The 21,702-nt window shown below is 44.9% G+C and overlaps 1 protein-coding gene across 2 annotated transcripts in view; it reads right to left on the minus strand.

Annotated features, from left to right (window-relative positions):
- DSP (desmoplakin) overlaps positions 1-21,400 on the minus strand; it is a 45,591-nt gene extending 24,191 nt beyond the window's left edge. Inside the window, exons 1-6 of one of the 2 annotated variants that reach the window (XM_072729172.1) lie at positions 20,983-21,400; positions 8,627-8,729; positions 6,483-6,631; positions 5,584-5,758; positions 1,185-1,313; positions 188-238 (exon numbers count right to left, since the gene is read on the minus strand). In XM_072729172.1, coding sequence (XP_072585273.1) covers positions 188-238; positions 1,185-1,313; positions 5,584-5,758; positions 6,483-6,631; positions 8,627-8,729; positions 20,983-21,167 — 792 coding nt within the window. In that variant the 5' untranslated portion in view covers positions 21,168-21,400. The remainder of the gene's footprint in view (positions 1-187; positions 239-1,184; positions 1,314-5,583; positions 5,759-6,482; positions 6,632-8,626; positions 8,730-20,982) is intronic. The other variant, XM_072729174.1, reaches the window with a different exon arrangement.
- Positions 21,401-21,702: the final 302 nt, after the last annotated feature.

Below are 21,702 nucleotides of genomic sequence, written 5' to 3' on the forward strand. Positions count from 1 at the left end.
AAAATCATCTAACACTCAACTCACTTCTACAGGAAACCCAGCAGTAGAAATGAAGGTAGCACCTACAGGCCTTAAGTATATTTCCAGGTGCTCCCACGGTCAGTGGGTGCCTCAAGCCCAGGCATTCTCCATTTTTTTACAACAGAACTGAACTGAACACAGAGACATCAGAAATAAATCAGCTCACCAGTAGGTTTTCATACTCCTCTTCCAACTGGTAGATCGCAGATTTCTCACGCTAGAAGACGTCAAACGGCAAGTAATTATTTAACTCTCCTCGTGGGTTTGTATACAAACAGCAGTCCTTCTAAATCTCCTTTTTATCAGAAAATGACTTCAGATCATTCCATAGAAAGAAGTATTTGCTCTATAAAATCTTTTTCCCACAGCAACCTTTTCCCAGTTGGATTTAAAGGCAAACCCCCCACTGGTCTGGTGGTGCCCTCCCCACAAAGTAAAGAAAAGGGCTTATCACTGTCACTTAAAGACTCACTTGTTAAAAAATGTTAAGTCTGACAATACAATTTAGGACTCCCTAGGTCTTAGAGAAAAGAGGGAGAAATGTGGTCAGATACTCAGGTGGACAAAAATAAAGGGAGCAAAAAAGGCAGAAGAAGTGAGGCTATCTCTGGTTTAAGGAAAAAACGTAAGGGATTTAAAAGCACGGAGATCTAGGGGGAACCAGGCACTTAAAATCAGGTGATTATTTCAGGCTGTAATTCTTAATTCAGCTTCAAGCCAGCCCTTTCAGAAAAAAAGGGGGGGCCAGGAAGAGACACAATTTCCCTTACTAGAAATACATTTAATTAGCACATAGGAAAGGGTTCGCCAAGCACACAAAACTCTGATTGTTGTGCTTTCTCTATTTGAAGAGATATTCTGCTTTCAGAAAAAAAAGAAAAAGAAAAACCTACCATTTCCCCAAAATATTCACCTACAAACTACACACAAATCCATATTGTATGTACCCTTTGCATTTTGTTCACCTCCGGGGTGAACACAATCTCTACTGGGTCTATCTGAGTCCACTTCCTCATTTATGAAATGGGATTTTTAGAAATTTCCAGTCTGTTGGAGAAGAAATCTTAGGCTAACGTTTCACACAAAAACACCCAGGATTGAGTAACTACATAATCCTTTAGTATGCTTTTTCAAGACTTTAAAAATAAAACATTTCAAAGTACCAGGTCAGCCTTGATTTTGTCCAGCTGCCAGCGATAGTCCCCGATGGCATTGTGGATGCTCCTGTGGCTGTTGATGTGCTGCTCCACGGAGGCCAGGTCCACACCCCAGGCCACCATGTCCATCTCCGCCTGCCAAGGGAAAGTGTGCCCTTCATTTCTGGTCCTTTGCAACTGATTCACCTTACCCCCAGCATCAGGGGTCAGAGCAGCAAGGGACATACATAGCTTCCATTCAGATAAAACTGAAGATGTAGATATTCAATATTTTCAAAGCCAAAAAAATTCTGTAAAGGCTTGGGATTCTCAAACTGCGAACAGAGCTTGCCCAATCCATCCCACAACTTGTTGGACACCAGCTCAGCATGGCCGAGGAGAGATGATACAGGAACGAGAAGCTAGATCATGTCCACTGAAGAAAAAATAAAATCTACCTGTGAACATTCAAGTGATATGTGTGTGTGTAGAACAGATGTGCGTATCTACATGACACAATGTTAGAAATTACTAACAGAAGTTTCTATATTATTTTAATCTATTTTAATAGATTTTAGATTTTTTAGAACAATTTTAGGTTCACAGCAAAATTGAGCAGAAAATACAGAGTTCCCATATACCCCTTGCCCTACACACGCACAGCCTCCTCTACCAATATCTCATATCAGGGTGGCATATTTATTACAATCAATGAATCAACACTGACACATCTCAATCATTCAAAGTCTATATATGCATGTAGTTTCACTCTTGCTGTTGTACATTCCATGGGTTTTATATTTAATTTTGAAAGGCAAAGTGATACACAAAAATGAAATCTTCCCCCCAAGATATTATAGTATGTGCTCAGAAAACAGATGGATACCAACTGAGCAAGCTGAGAGTCTTCAGAATAGATACCCAGGAACCCTACACAGCCCACTGATCAGTTCTTTTTTTTTTTTTTTTATGATAGTCACACAGAGATAAAGAGAGAGGCAGAGACACAGGCAGAGGGAGAAGCAGGCTCCATGCACCGGGAGCCCGACGTGGGATTCGATCCCGGGTCTCCAGGATCGTGCCCTGGGCCAAAGGCAGGCGCCAAACCACTGCGCCACCCAGGGATCCCCACTGATCAGTTCTAGACGCATCGCAAAAATGTGTATCAAGAAGAATAAAGAATAAGCTCGCAGAGAAGTGCAGAACTTCATGGTCATTCTCACTGGCATGACTCAACCACTCTAAATCCTTTCGCACTGAATCCACAAACTATATTCAGTCATTTTAAACTGTGCATCAGAAAGAGCTCATTAAGCTCAGTCATGTACTATGTCCCAAGCTAAACAGCTGACCTAAACCTATCTCTCATTGTTTATTTCTTTAAATTGTTTTGATTCCCATAACTGTTGACTCTTTAAATTCAGCATTTGCCATGACCTTTCAGGATGCCAAACTCCCAATGGCCCATTTCAAAGAGGAGTTACTACACAACATACTCAAAGCTCATTGCAATTCATGTTGGCGATATGAAGGGAGTGGATTTATGTCAGCTCTTTAAAAAAATTAAATCTGACTTTCTAATTTGAGTCTCCCCTACCTCCAATTTAAGAATGCCACCCAATAAGAATCACCCCTTCTAGTCCACCAGCCTATTATCTCATCTTTCTTTTGCATGAGCTCATGTAAATTTCCAAATCACCTGTGTCATCTCTTAGAGCTGCCAAGGGCAAACATTCCAGTCTGGTGTTGCAGCAAGAACATAACACACATTGTTCTAAGCCACATCCATGTTCTAATACACTTGGCGGGCCTTCAGAAAGGGGAGCCATTTCAGTCAGATCACCTAGGACTTTGACCTTTCCCTGGGCTGGCTTCGGCTTTAAAGCAAAAACAGGTGAGCGCATTGGGACGTTAATGAGATGAGCCTGACCAGGCTCCCATGCATGCCCCTCATTACCAGCCAGGTGTATAGTATCTGGCCTGTGCATCAGCAGAAACACAAATCAGGGAAACAAAACAAAAAACCTGGCACAGGAGATGTGTGACTGCCTACTGATTAGTGGCTGGGGACGGTGCTCCCTTATCAGCTGGCCGGGCCAGCAGCTCAGTCTCTGGGGAGTGAGAAAGAATGCAGGCTATGCTTGGGGGAAGAAGGATAAGAAGAAAAGGGCCCCAGAGAATCCCAGAGCAAACAGGCGGTTAAGTGATAAAACTACTTTTAGTTCCTCTGGAGCCCTGGAGGCCAGCTGATCTGAAGTGCATTGCTCATCGATTGCACCTATTAAAACATAAACACAGAACTGAGATGATCCACGAGATAATGCCACTCTCCAAAATTTAAAAATGCTGAGCCTCCAAGACCTAGGGTTCTCACCAAGCTACACTCAACGTGAATGCAGAAAATGACCAATTAAGAGCTGTCATTTTCTATAACTGTCATACTAAGAAGAAATGAAAGGATTTGATGTTTCGTAAGTAATTTGGTTCAAAGGTTGTCAAACCTACCATCGCTTAAGATGTAGTTCAAGCCCTATCAGCTCTGCTGAGCCTGCTTTTCAGGGCTCCTTTCCAGAGACTGGAGGAGCACCACCACCACCACCCCCCACCCCCCCCCCCCCCCCCCGCCCCTGCCCCACCCCCGCAGCCCTCGCTGAGCAGGATTTTATTGCAGCTCAAATGCCATTAACCCCACACTGCTCTGGACAGAAATGTGGCATGTGGGGGTACATGTCTCGTTCTCTTCGGTCATACTCATTGTCAGGACTACGAAACATTACTTCTGAACACACTTTCTGCTAGGGTGCCAATACATATAAAAAGCTCAAGAAATATGTGTTCCAAGATCAAAAGAAAATCTGAAAACATGCAAACAGGACTGTACTTTAGGTTTCTGGGATTATAACTTTCTCCTCTATAAGCCCCACCTTCTCGAACAGTATTGTACAGTCTTTATATTAAGTGGAAGAAAAACTTAGCTGACTGAACACACGGACAGACCCATAAGCCCTCACCACTTAGGAAAGAACACATACAATTTTAAGTGGTTGAGAAACTTTAGAACCATTGCTCAACTGGTCCAACAACAAGCAATAAAACCAATACTTCTCACAAGCACAACCACACGGCATCACAAATGATATCTGCACAACTTATCAATCTAACATATCCACCTTCTCAAGAGAAAGATGGCTCATGAACACCAGGTTTTCATTATACATTTCCCATCCATGTGATTATGGCATATTTCTAATGCCACCTGTTCATTAGAGGGCATAATGACCACATAAAACAAAACAGTCATTAGCAGTGGAAAACACTTTGTAGAAACCACAGTTGTGGGGAAAGGCTCAGCATATACTTTGGTCACCATTATTTCACTCCCCTCCCACAGCTGCGACGTAATGATTGCACAAGAAGAACTGATACCTCAAAAATATAAGGTAAGCAGCCAATGAGTCCAAACCAGAATATCCAGTTTTACTGTGTTTCCAGCTGCTCTGATTTAACATTTTAAATGAACATCCACAACATTTGTTTTTTAAGTACCTGTCAGTAACACAGCTGAGATCACTTACTAGAAAAATAAAATATTTTAGCCCATCGACTCCAACACATTTTCAGGTTGTGAATGATAAGGGCTAGATATTCAAAATCTACTAATTAAATTATACCGGCTAAATGTTACCTGTGCCATAAGTTGTGACTAGTAAACAATGAGGCTGATTCCCTAAACCATAAAAGGAAAGGGAAAAAAAAAAACAACTGTATGAAGTTTTATATGAATATTTTTATATGAATATATATATTGATATTATCTTATATGAATATATATTTTTTATGAAGCCTACAATTTAAAGTGTGTATGAGGTGGGGTGCCTGGGTGGCTCAGTGGGTGAAGAGTCTGCCTTCTGCTCAGGTCATGATCCCAGGGTCCTAGAATCGAGCCCCATGTCAGACTCCCCACTCAATGGGGAATCTGCTTCTCCTTCTTCCTCTGCCACTCCCCCTGCTTGTGCTCTTTCTCTCTCAAATAAATAATTAAAATCTTTTAAAAAATAAAGTATATATGAGGTGGGGCGCCTGGGTGGCTCAGTCAGTTAGGCATCTGACTCTGGCTTAGATCACGACCTCAGGGTCATGAGATTAAGCCCCACGTTGGGCTCCACACTGGGCAGAGAGCCTGCTTAGGATTCTCTCTCCCTTCCCTCCCCAACTTGCTTGCAAGCACTTACACTCTCTAAAATATAAAAGATAAAAAATAAATCGTATAGGAGGAAAATATGGAAAACATCAAGTTTCTGCTGCTAGCTGAGGCTCCCGACCACTCTTTGGCCAAACCACTGGGGCTGACCCTGCCACATTCTATACACCTGTGCCACTTGGGCTTGGCACATTCGAGAACCAACCTCATCTGGAAGGCGCTTACCCTCTGCTGCCTCATCCACCCCAGACATTCGCTGGTGAGGCGCTTGGTGAATTCATCCCACCCGGAGCCACTCTGACAGGTGTACCCTCCGCCACCCTTGGAGCTGGCCCTTCGGACTCGAGGGACGCTGATGGCTTTATAAAGAGCTCTCATTTGCTCCTGGAGCTGAAGCAGTCTGAAAAGAAAGGAAAACAATCACACCGTGGCAGGAAAACAGCCTCTGACCACACATTCTGGGCAAACGTCCCCCTTTCTGAGTCTCCTTTGTTGTCAGTACAGAGGTCACAAATGTTTTATTTGAAGAATTCTTTTCCTTACCACATGACTTGAATCTCCATCACATACACATACCTCAGCATTATGATGCTCAGAGCCTGAAACATCACAGAAAGTGTAGTACCTGGCTTGGCCTAACCTGATAGCACCTTCTGCTTCTCCTTGAGTTGCACCCTGGGCATCTGCCTCGTAACCTGGGCCCCAGGTACGGTGACAGCAAAATCAAGACCACCTGTCTCCACTTTAAACTGCTCTCTGACTCTACAAGTCTCATTTTTATATGCGTGAAACTGAGCTCGGCTTGGTATTGGACTCTTGAAAGTCAAATGCTGCGCCACAGGCTGTTGCTGCTCCCAAATGGAGGTCCAGTTAACATCTTATGATAAATTCAATCCTTCGAGTCTTTTCAAGGCAGCTTTGTGATTCCCCATAAAATGGAGGCAGTGAGTTTAGTCCATCAGTACACAGTAGCCACAAAATACCAAGTAAAGCGAGCCCTCGCTCTGGAAGAGCTGTGCTTCCTTCAAGGGAAGACCAGGCCGTGGGATGGAGCCTAAGTGGGTGTTATGACCTTCTTCTCCATGAGGCCTGCCTGCATTTGTGCTCAGTGGTAAAGGAGATACCTTTTCTGATAAGCATCACAGGGCTGGCCCATCTGTCGCATCTCTCTGATCAAGCTATCGGTAATTTCCATCTGATCATTGGCCTGGGCAAAACATTCATCCAATTCTCTGCTCCGAGACAGCTGTATTCCATCTCCATATTTCAGCTCCTACGTGAAAGAAACATGTGGGGAGAATGCTTCACTTGTGTTAATGCCGGAGAGAAAAGCTTCACTTTTGTTAATGGAAGCAAAAGCTTCCGCTGTGAACTTAAAACAGTCTAAGTTTCCATTTTGCATGTGACTGGAAAAAAATTCCTAACTGGAAATTACCTTATGAATTCGAGACAGGGAGGTAAATACAGGAGGATTCATGAAGCAAAATTTGCGGACTGTATTTTAAATTTTTACTAGGCTTTTAAAAGTATATTTACGGGACACTGTCCTTTCCCATCCTTCAATGTGTTAAATGCTATCTTTCATATTTACAAAGAACCTTCAACCAATGGGAATTGCACAGGAGTAAGAACACTGTACTATTATACTGGATAAGCTCTTTTATAGACAAACTGAGCTTTTCCAGAGTCTTATAGGAACACAGCTTTTCAGTTCTTAAAAAGGAAGCTATCTAATTCATTGCATTGGGGCAATCAATTTCCTGCTTCTGATGATGCATTACCCTTATGTGAGATGTCACTTTTGGGGAAAGCTAGGTGATAATGGGCACACGGGAGGGCTCTGCATTATTTTTACAACTTCTTGTGAGTCTATAATTATTTCAAAATTAAAAATTGTTTTAGAAATGGAAACCTTCTTTCCATTGCATTGTCGATGCAAAAGACTGCTGCTTCGGGGCCATATAGGAGCTTGCTCTAGAATTTTACATTTGACGCTTTAATTGGGCTTCAGCCAAATGAACTTTCTCTTAACAGAAATGGTCGCAAATACGCTATATTTCCCTGACATTATTACACTTCAATGCGTGGAAGTAAAACTACACTGAGAACATGATGCCATGTAAATTTTTAGAACCACATGTAAAACGTTTCCATAGCCACTACAAATCGTGTCCAGGTCTGGGGTATGCGTGTGTTCGATATTAACTTGCTGGAGCCTCCCACTTTGCTTTATGGAAAGGAATCACAGCTCTGTGATGAGTAGGTTTCTAATCAGATACTTGGTATAACCAGAACTAGAACCAAGCTAGTTTGCTGAGCCCCAAATATCCTTTTATATAGACTAAAGTGAAGTTATTATTTTTTTAACTGGGTAAAATAAACCAGAACCCACCCCAATCTGTAATACTGAGAAATTAGAACAGTAAGATATTCTCTAAACAACACATAAAATTCACTTGGCTAAAATCCCTCCTTTATATTTAAACGGGGACTTTGTGATGGGCCAGATTCCAGGTTTAACTCCTACATCACTGTCAGCATCCAGGAGCCTGGCACCCAAGGCTTTCATGGGGAGATACAATAAATCAGGGGAAAGAGAAAAAAGGCACTTATGGCCCCACCATTCTCTAGTCTGTTTTTAGTGACCCCAGAGCAAAGGTGAATGCTAGCTACAGTATTTTAAAATAAACACTTAACACATGCAACAACCCAACATCCATGATTTCTAAGCCTGTTTCAATGAGAACCTAAGCTAATATCCAGGAACATCACAGGGCTTTCATAAACGTTACCACCATTTTTCCTCAATTTTCAATTGCATATTTTTTCTTTCTTTCTTTTCTTTTGTATGTGTGTATTTCTCAAACGTTGTTCTCACAATATGTTAATTTTTCCTGAAGAAGCAAAAAAACCCCCAAACTTCTTAAATTCATGGTGTACATCACAATCCAGGGACATTAACCTGCATCTCTAGGAAGGGAAAGCATTACAACAGTTACACAAATAACAATAAATGAGGGGTTGTTGCAAATCCAAAAGGGGGAGGCAATCCGTCATGTCAACATTTCTTGGGAAAAAACTATGTGATAACTGGTTCTCACTGTTAAACCAACATTACAAATAGGTTAAGAAGATATATATCCCCTCTCTCGTCCATTTCTAAACCATTAAGAATACGAAGGATGGTAGTGAATGAGGAAGCACAGGTCAGGACAGTAAGTCTACGCTAACTGGGAACAAGTCACATGCGGACGACCCTCCAGCTCACCGGCTGCACGATCAGCTCTGCCCGCATCAGACAATCCGAGCAGTTCTGTAGAAGTTCCTGAATGGTGTTCTGGTTCTGGTGCCTGGACATCGTACCGGTTTGACTGAGGAAGCAAACACAAAAAAACAGACATGAGATTTTTTTTCCCCTGCCAATTTGGAAATAATTTCAAACTTTCAGAAAAGTTGCAAAAATGCAACAAGCACACAAAGGTCCTGTAGGCCTTTCACCCAGATTCCCTGTTAACATGTTTGCTTTATCCCCCTCTCCTTCCCCTCTCTGTATGTGTATTTATGTATATGTAGACTTGGCTGGACTATTTGAAAATAATCATAAACTTTTACACCAAAATATTTCAGCAACTGTTTTCTAAGAATGAAGACATCCGATGGTATAATCGGTACAATTATCAAAATCAGGACATTTAAAACTGATTGAATACCGTTTTCTAATCGATAGACCATATTCCAATTTTACTAATTAGCCTGATAATGTCCTTTACAGCAAATTTGTTTTTTCCAGGTCCAAGATCCAACCCACAAATATCCCCTTAAGTTGTAAAAACACGTTTCGAGCAGCTTATCTATCACCTTGCCTGCTTCATCTCACAATAATCGACAATGTGGGCTATCTGCACAAGTTCCTCCAAAGGAAAAACCTCGAGGAATCCGACCCAGAACATCAAAGTTTCACTGGCGAGTCTGGCTGCAGAAAACAGTAGGAGGCGCAAAAAGAGCTCATTCTACAAAAATATCTTCTGCAATCACAGTACAAGAATGATAGAGAAATACGGTGTCAGGAAATTGATGGGAAATGTAAACAACTTGATTGCAAAAGCAAGCCACTTTTCCTTTCAGGATGACCCTAAGGAATATTTTTCTCTACAATGATAATCACCCAAATGTACATCTTAAATGAAACACTTTTTTTAGAAAAGATTTATTTGAAAGAGAGAGAGAGAGGGACGCCTGGGTGGCTCAGTGGTTAATGTCTGCCTTTGGTTCAGGGCATGATCCTGGGGTCCTGGGACCTGCTTCTCCCTCTGCCTGTGTCTCTGCCTTTATGTGTCTGTTATGAATAAATACAATCTTAAAAAAAGAGAGAGAGCACGCGCACAAGCAGGGGGAGCAGCAGAGAAAGAGGGAGAAGGAGGCTCCCGCTGAGCAGGGAACCTGATGTGGGGCTCCTTCCCAGGACCCTGGGATCATGACCTGAGCCGAAGGCAGAAGGGGAACCCACCGAGCCACTCAGGCACCCCGAAACACGGTCCTGATAGATGAAGGCAAAAACCTTAAAAAAAAATAAAGGTGGTAGATATGGATGTTTCATTTTTTTTCTTTTTTGGATGTTTCATGTTTTAAAGAAAGAGACTGCAGGAATTTAACATGCTCCAGACAGAAGTAAAAAGAGCAATAATAAATTAATAATAAAAAAATCTTACTTGTTAATTTGCCAAGATACATTATGTCACAGCATGGCCTCCTATAGCTTAGTTCAAGAGAGACTTCAGACATGTTAAATTCTTGTCTAATGTTCAGGAAAAGGCCCCCTGAATGCACTCCAAGAAGCCTGAGTTCATCACAGGGCCCCAGAGCCACCCAGTCCCCTTCAGCCAGGGCCGGCCTGTGCACCTGCACATAAAACTGATGCCTCTTTCACATACTGGACTTTTTCTTATGTGTGCAGGTACCTGTGTGTGGGGATGGGATTGGGGGGGAGGGGGTCCTGTGTGTGTTGTAAAGAAACATTTTTACTGTTTAAAAAAAAAAAGGGAGGGGAGTCGCAAAACCCAGGCTATATGATGCACAGATGGGGTGAAATGGCAAGAAACTTCTCCCACGGGGGCTGATTCTGCATCTCTTCACACTGGGGAAGCACCAACTTTCTCTGCCACCTCTCTGCAGTTGCTCCCTGGAAGCGAGGCTCCTCAACAAGCCAGCACTAGCTGATGTTTGTGGGTGAGGAATCAAGCTTTCCCTGGGAACCACTCCCGGATGATGACACGGCTCCTGGGGCAGGCCTAGGCAAAGTGCCGCCCGAACTGCCCACCTCCCAAAACCAGCACACCCCACCCCTCACCCCCCTTAATGTAATCTTCTCTTCCTTCCACGCAGAATTATACAGGAAATCTGGCACATTAGATCGCTGAGATGTAAGCAGGGCTGCCTCAGTTGTCAAAACTTGTACAAAATTCCAATAGACTTAGAATCACAGAAAAGAAATTCAAGAGACAAAGGAAAAAAATGAGGACATGGGTAAGGAGTTAGGAAGGCCCCGTGGAATTATATTTGTTTTCTTTCTAGAAGGAGGATGAAAGTACCTTTGTTCTGAAACCTTCAGTGATTGTTTTCAGCAATCTGGTTCAGAGAGTGAGTCCCACAAAGAAAGCCAGTCCCCAGTAATTAAATGAAAAGGCTACTTCTTAGTGTGATGGAAAGTCAGAGTCCCTTTAATGATTTAATAACGGGCTGTTGTAAAAAGTATCACAAACTGAGCCGGAAGACAGAGCTGAGAGGGGGAACTGGGTGGAGGGTATGTGAAAACTCCCCAGTAGCTTTGCAACTTTTCTGTTAATGTGAAATTATTCCAAACTAAAAACATATTAAAAAAAAAAAAAAGCAAGGAGGCCAACTCAGCTATGAATGAATGGACCAAAGTGTACATACAAGTCTTTTTAAAAGTGAGTTTATGACACTAAACTCTACGTTGATTGGACAACAAAATATAAAACTCACCAGCTTCTTTTAAACCAGCTATTAGAGTAGTGATATGACACAGAAATGAACTGTATCCAGCAAAAAAGGAGGTGAGGAAATTAAATAGTGGCTTAAAATACTGGTGGACTTTCTACATTTTCCCCCTCCTACTTTTAGAAGACATTTGTCCAGAGACAGTTGACCTCTCTATAAATTTAGATGCCACATTAACTGCTTCCTCTCCCATATGTACATCTGAACTTAAAACAAACAAAACAAAAACCAGGTAATTGCATACGTTGCTAACAATTCTAAAAAGAATTCTTGATGCTTCACTAAAGGACTTGCCTATGATCACCACACATGCCCTAGATATCCACTAAAACCCTGTATGTGTTGCTTGGCAATTAGGTGAACAGATCAACAACGGAACAGGAAAGAGAAATGTACAAAAATCAAGGCTTTTTAAGGGTCAAAAAAAAAAAAAAAAGGAGAAAGCTAAGCTTGAGAAAACAATGTAATGAAGAATCTGGTCTTGCTATTTGTCTATAGGAACACAGGCTCTGATGAACCAGATTCCATCCTACACACAACTTCTCAAGACTTCACCTGGTTCTTAAAGCAAGATCTGCGCATCCCAACTTTCATCTGTAAGAGCCTCACTTCAGTCTGAGGTCTGGCTAAGTAAGAATGACCTTGGGAAACACGGCTAGGTAAGAAAGGGAACCAGGTGTAGGCTTTTTCTAATAGGTCGGTGCACCTGTAAAACAAGACAGAGGAAGGGAGACTCAGGCCCACTGACATTTGGTGACTGCGGGGAAAGAGAACCCACTTTCACGTTCAGTTTGCTCCTCTTTGGCCCAAGGGAAGATCCAGCATAGAAATGGTTGTACGTAAATCAAGGAGGAAGTACAGGCAAAACGACTGTGACTCATGGAGTCTGTCCAGCGTCACACACTTAGCCTTGTGCAGCTCATGACAGCCAGGAGGGCTGGCTTCAGGGAGTGTGTGTGTGTGTGTGTGTTTGAATGCTGTGTGCCATTCAAAACTTTTTAAGTCAAATGACATTTTTTATCAACCACATAACAATTATAGAACTTTTGTTTGTATCAGGAATTTCTAGACCTTGGTTTTTCTCATCTGTTAGGTTAGGTGATACCTAAGATTTCTTTAGCTCACTCTTCTGTAACTCTGTCTTGTGAAACTACCAAATTCATTCCTATGGAGAATACTACAAACATCTGTTCTGTCTGATGGCAACGAAATTTCCTCTTCAGTTCATCGGGTGACTGGGAAATCCAAGATTCTATCAGAGATGAAGAAAGAATTTTCAAATAAATGTACACATTTAGGAAGCATAGAAAGATTTTTTAAAACCCTTGGCCTCAAAGAACTTTTCAATAGTCATACCTATCGGTGTGCGAGTGCAGAGATTTTAAACCGTGGTGGGAATTGAACTAACAAGCTCAAAGTTAAATTTTTAAATCCCATTTCAGTGGCATGGAAGATGAAAAATGTCATGGGAACAACAACAACAACAAAAAAGCCCACAAGGAAACAAAACTCTCTTGGGTCAAGTCTATCAAAAAAATCTTGACTTCTAAACTAAAATGAATGGCTGTCCTTGAAAAAAATAACATTTGTCCTCAAAAGTTTTTCACCTTTCTGAAATTCTGGGTGTTATCTTCAAATTTACGAAGGCAAATGATTCATACTACAAAGAACCTGCCTGCACAAACATTTTTTTTTAATTCATTCTAAGACTTGTTTAAACAAGTAATGGCTCTAACAGTTTACATAAAGATCCTTTCAACAATGGCTAAAAGGAAAACGCGTTCTGGATTTTAATTCAAATTTTAAGAACAGAGCACACGAATATATCAACAATGTTAGAGAGCTTTCTGTTGTATTTTAGTACTGCCAAATAAGTCTTTTTTTAAAAAAAATAAGACTTCAAAATTACTGTTTTAAGATATTAGTTTAACACCTATTGCCAAAAATATTATTGGGAAAAAATATAAAACCAATATTTTGAACAGAGGCATGCAGCATTACAAGGTAAAACATTTTTTTTTCTAAAGCTTACACTTTTTGTTTTTAAAAGTCATTTTAGGGCAGCCTGGGTGGCGCAGCGGTTTAGCGCTACCTTCAGCCCAGGGCGTGATCCTGGAGACCCAGGATCGAGTCCCATGTCTCACTGCATGGAGCCTGCTTTTCCCTCTGCCTCTGCCTCTCTCTCTCTCTCTGTCTCTCATGAATAAATAAAATCTTTTTAAAAAGTCATTTTATAATAATCTGTACTGCTCATTACACAGGTGGCCCATACCAACAAATTCTGCATTTCTTTTTGTGAATATAGTTTCTCTCCTATTGGATTCCTCCTTTACTTCCCCCCCCTCATTCTCCCCCCACCATCTTTATCTTTTGCCTTTCTTTTGTTCATTCCACCAACACAGGATCCTGAAAGGGTACCAGCAATGTCTCTTTGTGTATTCAGGTTCATAGAATAATGGCCTTAGAAAAGCTCGATAAATATTTGTTGGAAATTAAAATGACATGATGCATTAATATTGATCTTAAGGCCTATTTGCTTAGCTCTTAATAATTTTCAAAGCATTTTAACATATACTATTTTGAGTTTCTTTAAAGAATCTTAAGCAAAAAGGGGGAAAAGTAATTGTTCTTTTTCATTTAAGGGCAATCTCATACCTCCAATAAACACCGCATTCGTGGAAACGTCAAATATCCATCCTTCGGAAGTCACAGACCAAATGCTGCCTCCTCTGGAGCTCACTGTGTTCATTCACACCTCTGCCCTCATTCTGTACTATTACTCACACACCTGTCTATCCCACTCCTGGAGAGCAAAGTCCTACATCTAAGTCACCCATGACCCCTACAAGCACGTACCAACCCAGTTTCGCATACAGAAGAAGATACTTAATGCATGATGGTTTGGTTTAGTAAAGGTGAAGGAAAACAAAGGTAAATAAAAGACTGGTCCAAGGCTATACGACCCCGTCCCCATCTCATTACCCGGATTTCCAAAGCCAAGTCAGGTAGTGTACTTGTCGTGTCCCCTTACCCACCCCCCATTCCCACCCCGACAATGTGCAAATAGGGTTTCTTTTCTATTAAGTTTTAGAAAGGGAGCCTCCTCTGAGCTTCTGTTTTTCTCCTTACCCCGTGGTTTTGGAAGCAGCCTCTAATAAAAGCTCCACTTCCTTCCCATGTTTATTATTTTCACACTGCTTTCGGTGGATGGAAGCACATTGTGGGGCAAACGGATCCCATACCATGGACTTCATAAACACTGTGAGGTCAAGTAGACTAAGAGTCCATTCCCTGCTCAGCCACTTCTGCTTGTATAGCCTGGGACTTTATGCAAATGACAGATACACGGTGCCTGGAGTTTCTCCATCTGTAACAGGTAGGAACACACCCACCTCCTGGGGTTGACAGAAAGCTTAGGAGGAGCCAAGAAGATCTGCAAAGGCCCACAGAAACCCAATTCCCACCGCTGCTGCTGCTGTTGCTGCTGCTGCTAGGATAGGATTCTCAGATTTCAGTTATATTTTTCATTTTGTGTTTTTAGTCTCAGTGAATCATTCTGAACTTAGCCCAAGGATGTTTTGCATCAAATTAGGATGGGGTGAGAAGGAAAAAAAAAAAAAAAAAGATGAAAAAGAAGAAATGGATTAGGTGTTAAATGTGAGGCATTTCAGAGGTTCCCAAAAATTATTACAAGACCTGGAAATAACAGTCTGAGGCGATTCAAAGAGTGACACATTTTAAGAGCACGAAAGAAACTTAAGAAAGGGATAAGAAAATTCAGGAAAAGATGCACTCTTTTCCTTCATTAACTGGGGAATGACACATGCATACATGCTCCTTATAAACTCAAAGCCACAATAAGGATTTCCATTTTGAACTGTTCCCTATGGAGAACCTCCATTCATTCTAAGCCCTAAAAAAATAAATAAATAAATAAAGTGATTTACAGGTTATCTGGTTATTTATGAAGAAGCCAGCTCCTTTTTAACTTTTTCAGGTGCCAGATGAAGCAAGGGATGTTAGGTTTGCAGGTCAAAAAGTTTAATTCCAGGGGCACCTGGCTGGCTCAGCTGGAAGTACTGGGGATTCTTGACCCTGGGGTAGTGAGTCTGAGCCCCACGTTGGGTATAGATATTACTAAAAAAATAAATAAATAAACTTGAAAAAAACCAAATATATAAAATGGATCTTTTAAAATGTAATTCCGAGCAGGAACTTGGGCCTAATTGCTAAAGCATCATAATTTTCATGAAATGTAGATTTCACCTCACATTCGTGAGGTCCTTGCAGTCCTCAACAGGTCCAGTCCCAGGTGTTGGTGATAAGATGTAAATCGTCGGGCTGCACTAACATTTTGCAGGATGCTGCCTCAAAGGAGAAGAGTCTCAGGGTCTTCAGGGCGGTGCCTTCAATATCAGAACCACACCTATCACTTCCCATGAAGCGAAAGAGAAAAGTGAAGGGTAGGGCAGTGCCCTGAGCACCTGGCCTCCAGACTGAAGCTCTCCTTCTAGAACCTCCTGGTCCGGAAAGACTGGTTGGCTAAGGAGTGAGACTCCCCAAGTCACACCCAAGCTCGCCTGTGCTCCACCCTAAGCAGTCAGCTCTGAGGCATCAAGGGGCATCAGCAGCGTTTTTCCTCTTTCCCAAGATATTTTCAGTCACCTGAACAGCGATGAAACTCTGCCCATATTTAGAGGAAAAAAACTCACTGCTGTTGAAAGCTGTTGTGTAGATCTGACCGACATGAATTGGCTCAATGGGGCATCATACTGTGTTTTTGCCTAAGCAGATGGAAACCCTACTGGAGCATGAACAAAAGAATACGACGGTTATGCAATAAATATTTCACAGGAATGCAACCGCCTGGAAGAGTTTATAAGCACAAGAGATGAATTCTAATAATCAAGGTGTGATCTGGTCTCGATCCACTGTAGTATACTGGATTCAAAGGTAGCTCAACCAACTATCTGTGTGACCTAAGCCAAGTCATTAAGCGACCACTTTAACCTCAGTTTTCTATTTGTAAAATGGGAAGTTTGTCGAGGCTTCAGGTAACAACGTGCGTAAGGTACCAGGCGCATCACAGGTGTTTGCCAGGTAATGGTAACTCTTATTAGCCACCAATCTGGCATTTTTATAAAATAGGTAACTTACTCAAAGTTAATAACCATGTTAAGTGTTATCTGCCATAGATTAAGCTAAACTGAATCTCACTTTGCAATCGCTTCCCAGAAAAATATTTAGAAGATCCATGCTGTGAGTCACTCGACTCCAAGCCTGCTTTCTCAGACTCTCCCTTGGCCCTGCCCGTCCAGCTCTCAGCTGCAGCTGCCAGTCTACCTGGCCCCGTCTACTTTCCTGTCCCAAGGCTAGGCCACCACCCTCAGACTTTCATCACCTCTCTCCTTCACTGCGTGATTGCTTCCTGAAGTCAACTCCCTCCCCCTTCATGCCACCCTGCACACTGCTGCCACAGAAACAGGCCCACAGCTCACTAGGACAGTCTTATTTCCCTGCTCCTTCAAGGCAGGAGACTTTCCGTGGCTACGGTGAAAACCTGCACTGGCTCCCCTCAGCCTATGCACACTCCCCAGCACGGAGTCAAGGTGTCCCAGGCCCTGGCCCTTCGTCCGTATGTCTTACTGCTTCCCACTTACAGCAAAGGCTCAGAAAGGAGACTGCGCTAAGGGCCTTGAACCTGCTCCTGGGTTTGTCACCTCCCAGACTTCTCTCATACTTCCCTCCCCCTGGAATCCTCCTCTGCTCACCCATCTTTACCACCTGAAACACTCGCAACTCTAATTCAGCACCACTTTCTTTATAAAATCTCACTAGTGCCTTGGCTACACAGATGTTATTTTTTTGGAAGCCTTTGAGTCATTGGTACCCTCCTGTCTATTATCCTTTTGTATTATACTGTTTGTTTTCCTTTAAAGACCTAGGTTCCTTTCAAGAAGTCTGTATTTTCACCTTTGACTCACCTAACACACAGCAGATGTCTAGTATTTGCTGAGTGAATGAATGAATGAATGAATGAGTAGACTTGAGATACTTTCATTGTTTAAGTACAGGACTGTCCAATCTGCTGCAAAAAGATACATGGTCTAGAGGCACAGGCTGACAAGAGGGCAGAGGTGAGTAGCCCTGGATAATCCCATCAACGTAGCCATGACTAGACTATGAGATTTAGGGCAAGTCTTACTCGACTTATCTCCAAAGTGGAAGAATGAGGCTTCTGTACACCTTTGCACTCTCTCCAGCTCTGAAATTCAATGCAAATAGATGTGAGTAGCTCTTGCTAAGAAGCTTCTTTTTATTTTTATTTTTTTTTTATTTTTTATTTTTTAAATTTTTATTTATTTTTGATAGTTACAGAGAAAGAGAGAGGCAGAGACACAGGCAGAGGGAGAAGCAGGCTCCATGCACCGGGAGCCCGATGTGGGATTCGATCCCAGGTCTCCAGGATCGCGCCCTGGGTCAAAGGCAGGCGCCAAACCGCTGCACCACCCAGGGATCCCGAAGCTTCTTTTTAAAAGGTAGTTTACAAAAAAAAAAAAAAAAAAAAAAAAAAAAAGGCTTCATTGTAAAAGGTGGTTTAAAACAAACTTTATATCAAGTAGAGATCACATGTATTTTGGTTTTGAAATCATGAGTTCTGGAGAAAAGTAAGCATTAATTTTATAACCACATATTTCTGAAGCTTAATGACTGTATTTGGCTTCTAATCCTCCTACAATATCCACACTTTGATCAGTGAAAGATCCAATTGTAGGACAGTCACTTGGCCACCGAATTTCACTACAGATTTGTCATTTCTTTTAATCACAGGGACAAGGCTATGGTAGTTCTGCCTTAATTGAAAGCCCATATTCATAGAACATCCTATACAAGCAATATCCACAGTTTAAATTTTCAACAGTGTTATCTCTTACATCATCAAGCATGTAACATTTACCAAACTTTAAAGTATTAAGTAAAGCAAAAGAAATGAAAGCAGCTGTGATTGCATGCAGCCTAAAATAAAGAAAACATGAAAGACAGGTGGGCAGGGAAGGAGGGAGAACCATCAACGAAATAAAATAAGGTCTTCAGAACTGGCAAGTGTTATTCACGTAAAACGCGGATGCAGGAAGATGTTTTAAAATCCTCTTAAAAAGCAAATTAAAACTTGAGCTCTTTACACACTCAAATTGTATTTAGGGAAAGGTTAAATACAAACACTAATTATTTCAAATCCCGATTATTTAAAAAAATCAGACAACAAAGTGGAAGTTTTTTAAATAAACAAGCTTAAATTCAACCGGTTTTTGTGCTTTAGAAACAAACAAAAAACCCTTTATTTAGAAAAACTTTTGGCCAGAAAAGCACTTATTAGGTTCTTAATCCTCATTCAGAGGGCAGTGGGGTCAGAGATGGCATCCCACTTCTTCAAAGTAACCTGCCCTGAGACAACAAATCCCTCTGCACAAAACCATGCAAAAACACCAGAAAGAAAAGTGTGGGTGCAAGCCCCGTCTCTCTCCAGTCAGTCATCGTTTTTAAAAATGCAGAAGTCAGCAGTTGCAGGCAATTTTTTGTGTGTGCTAATTTTCTAATTCCAGAAGATTCAGACAGCACCAGTGGCTGGCCAGGAGTGCTAGGAGAATCCCCATTCCCGGATCAAGAAAGAACGGGCCCCACGCTGACTCCAGCCCCCAAGCAAGACTCCCTGCGGCCTAGGTCAACATCAAAGCAAAGAAACACCAGTCCCCCCAAATTACAAACGTCATTCTGTTTCCCCTTCCTAGTGAGATGCAAAACTTGACATTTATCAACAGGTTTTCAGTCGGAAATACAGAATGCAAGAAATAATGCTCTGGGACAACACTGTGCCTCCTCAAAATTTAGTGTTTCAGTGAAGAATCGTCAAAAACCATGTATCTGTACTCAATTCGTTAGCTGATATAGTAATTTCATTACAAATTTACCTCCCCAGGAGGCCGAGGGGGTGAAATATTCCATTAACAGTAATATTTATTGTCAACCTAAAAAAAATCAGGACGATAAACAGAATCATAGTTTAAAAGAAAAATACACAAAAAAATAAATAACTTTGGTTCACAAAGTGCCAGAAAAAGATTGCTGAAGATTCCTTGCAAAATCCTGACCCTATAGGAATAAACGTGTGGGCTAAAGGAAGGTGCTTCCCAAGTACAAAAGGACTAGGAGGGGAGATTAAAACTAGATTTAATTGGTTGGCCAAGTTTTAAAAGAACAGACTTAAAAACCGAAGTGATAACTGGCAAAATCTTCACCTACTCTTTGGCACATTTTTTTCCTGGAAATGCCCGGGCGCATCTTGCTCGGAAAACAAGAGCTCCGAAATGGAGACCGCTCTTCGCTCGCTCAAAAAAAAAGAGAGAGAGAGAGAGAGAGAAACCAATTGTCAAGATGCTGGGGGAAAAGTACATCAATACATCGAGGCCGGACACAGGTCTTAACTTGAGTCGTCGCTGCCTTCAAAAAGTGCTGGGAAAACAAAAAAAACTCCTGGAGCCTGTTCAGGTGGCTCCTCCCCAGCCTCAGGCCACAAGGCAGGGTCAGTGACTTTCTGGAAGGCGGGGCGCAGGGGTGCAGGGGTGCAGGGGCGCAGGGGCGCAGGGGCGCAGGGGCGCAGGGGCGGGCAGGGCGCAGGGGGCTGGCCGGGGCCTGGGGGCGCGGCCCGCGGGCTGTCCCGGCTCCCGTGGGCTCCCCGCGTGCAGCCCCGCGCCCGAGGACCTGCAGCCTCACGGTTGCCCCCCATCCTCCCAAGTGACCCCCGCGATCGCGCGCCAGGAGGCCCCGGACGCGCAGACCCTGCGCGCATCCCGGGGCCCCCCACGGGGCACCTGGACCCGGCCAGGCCCCCGGCGTCCCGCGCCCGCCCTGGGCCACCAAGACACCGAGGTCCTTCCTTCTGGGCTGTTTCTAAAGGAGGGAACAAAGGGCGCAGGCGCTGGGCCCCGGGGCGCCGGGGAGCCGCGGTGCAGCGGGACCTTGGGGGTCGCGGGGAGGCCGAGGCGGGGCCCTCCGGGGCCGGGAGCCCGCGCCGCCGACGCGCCCCGGGGGCGGGGGCCGGGGGTGGTCTCGGGCTGAGCCCCCAGCGGCGGAGGCGCCCCGAGGCCGGGCCTGGCTGCAGGACAGGCCGGAGCCCGCGCCCCTTGGCGGTCGCGCCTCTGGGTGCAGTTCCCCCGACCTCGCACCTGCGGCCGGGATGCCCGGGGGCCCGGGCGCGCGGGGGGGCGGGGGGTGCAGAGCCGGAGGCGGCGACCCCGCGGGCGGCCGACCCCTACCCGGCTGCAGGCAGGGCCCCGCCCCCGACCCCGCACCTGCGCCGGGACAAAGGGGTGCCAGGCCGGGCCGGCGCGCGGGGGGGGGGGGGGGCGGGGTGCCCAGCGGGAGGCGGCGACCCCGCGGCCAGGCCGGCCCCGTGCGCCCCTCGCCGGCCGGCCCCTGCCCGGGCCCCGGGGTGCAGGACCGCGGCCGCCCCGCGCGGGCACGGAGCGCTCCCAGGAGCCGCTGGCCGCGGCCCCTCCGACTCCGACGTGCGGGGCTCGGGCGCCCCTGGCCGCGGCCGGTACCCACCAGTAGCCGTCCGAGGTCTGGTCGGTGACGGTGCAGCGCCGCGAGTAGTACATCCTGCTGGTGCCCCCGCCGCCGCCGCCGCCGCCGCCACAGGTCGCCTCGTAGCGCAGGTCGGGGCCGGACTCGGCGCGGGTCATGCGGCCCAGCGTGTTGATCCGCGGGTGGGAGCCGCCGTTGCAGCTCATGTCGGCGGCGCTCGGAGGGCGGCTCAGCGCCGCGGCATAGGCGAGGCGGGGGCCGGGAGAAGGCGCGGGGCGCGCAGGGAGAGGCCCCGCCGGGACGGGGCGCGGGGCGCGCAGGGAGCGGAGCGGAGCGGGGCCGGGGCTCCGAGGGCGGCGCGGGGCACGGGAGCCGGCGGCGCGCGGGTCGGTGGCGGCGCGCGTCTGCTCCCCGCTGGCGCCCGGCGCCCGGCCACACCTGCGGGTTTCTTCCCGGGGCGGGGTGCGGCCTCCCCGCCCCGCGCGGGTGTCGCCGACGCGCCCGGGCCGCCCCTCCCCACCTGCGCCCGCGCGCGGCTCCGCCCTGCGCCCCGAGGCGGGGGCCGGGCGGGGGCGGGGGGGGGGCGGGGGCGCGGGGGCGGGGGCGGGGGCGGGACGCGCGGCCCCAGCTTTTCAGGATTCCCGCGCGCCCAGGCCCCTTGGACCGGACGGTTACTTATTAAACATTTGCTTTTTGCCAATCCCTGGAAACAGTGCGAGCCCCAGCTTTGCACAGAAACAG

The sequence above is a fragment of the Vulpes vulpes genome, chromosome 12 (assembly GCF_048418805.1).
Source record: "Vulpes vulpes isolate BD-2025 chromosome 12, VulVul3, whole genome shotgun sequence".
NCBI classification, from domain to species: Eukaryota; Metazoa; Chordata; class Mammalia; order Carnivora; family Canidae; genus Vulpes; species Vulpes vulpes.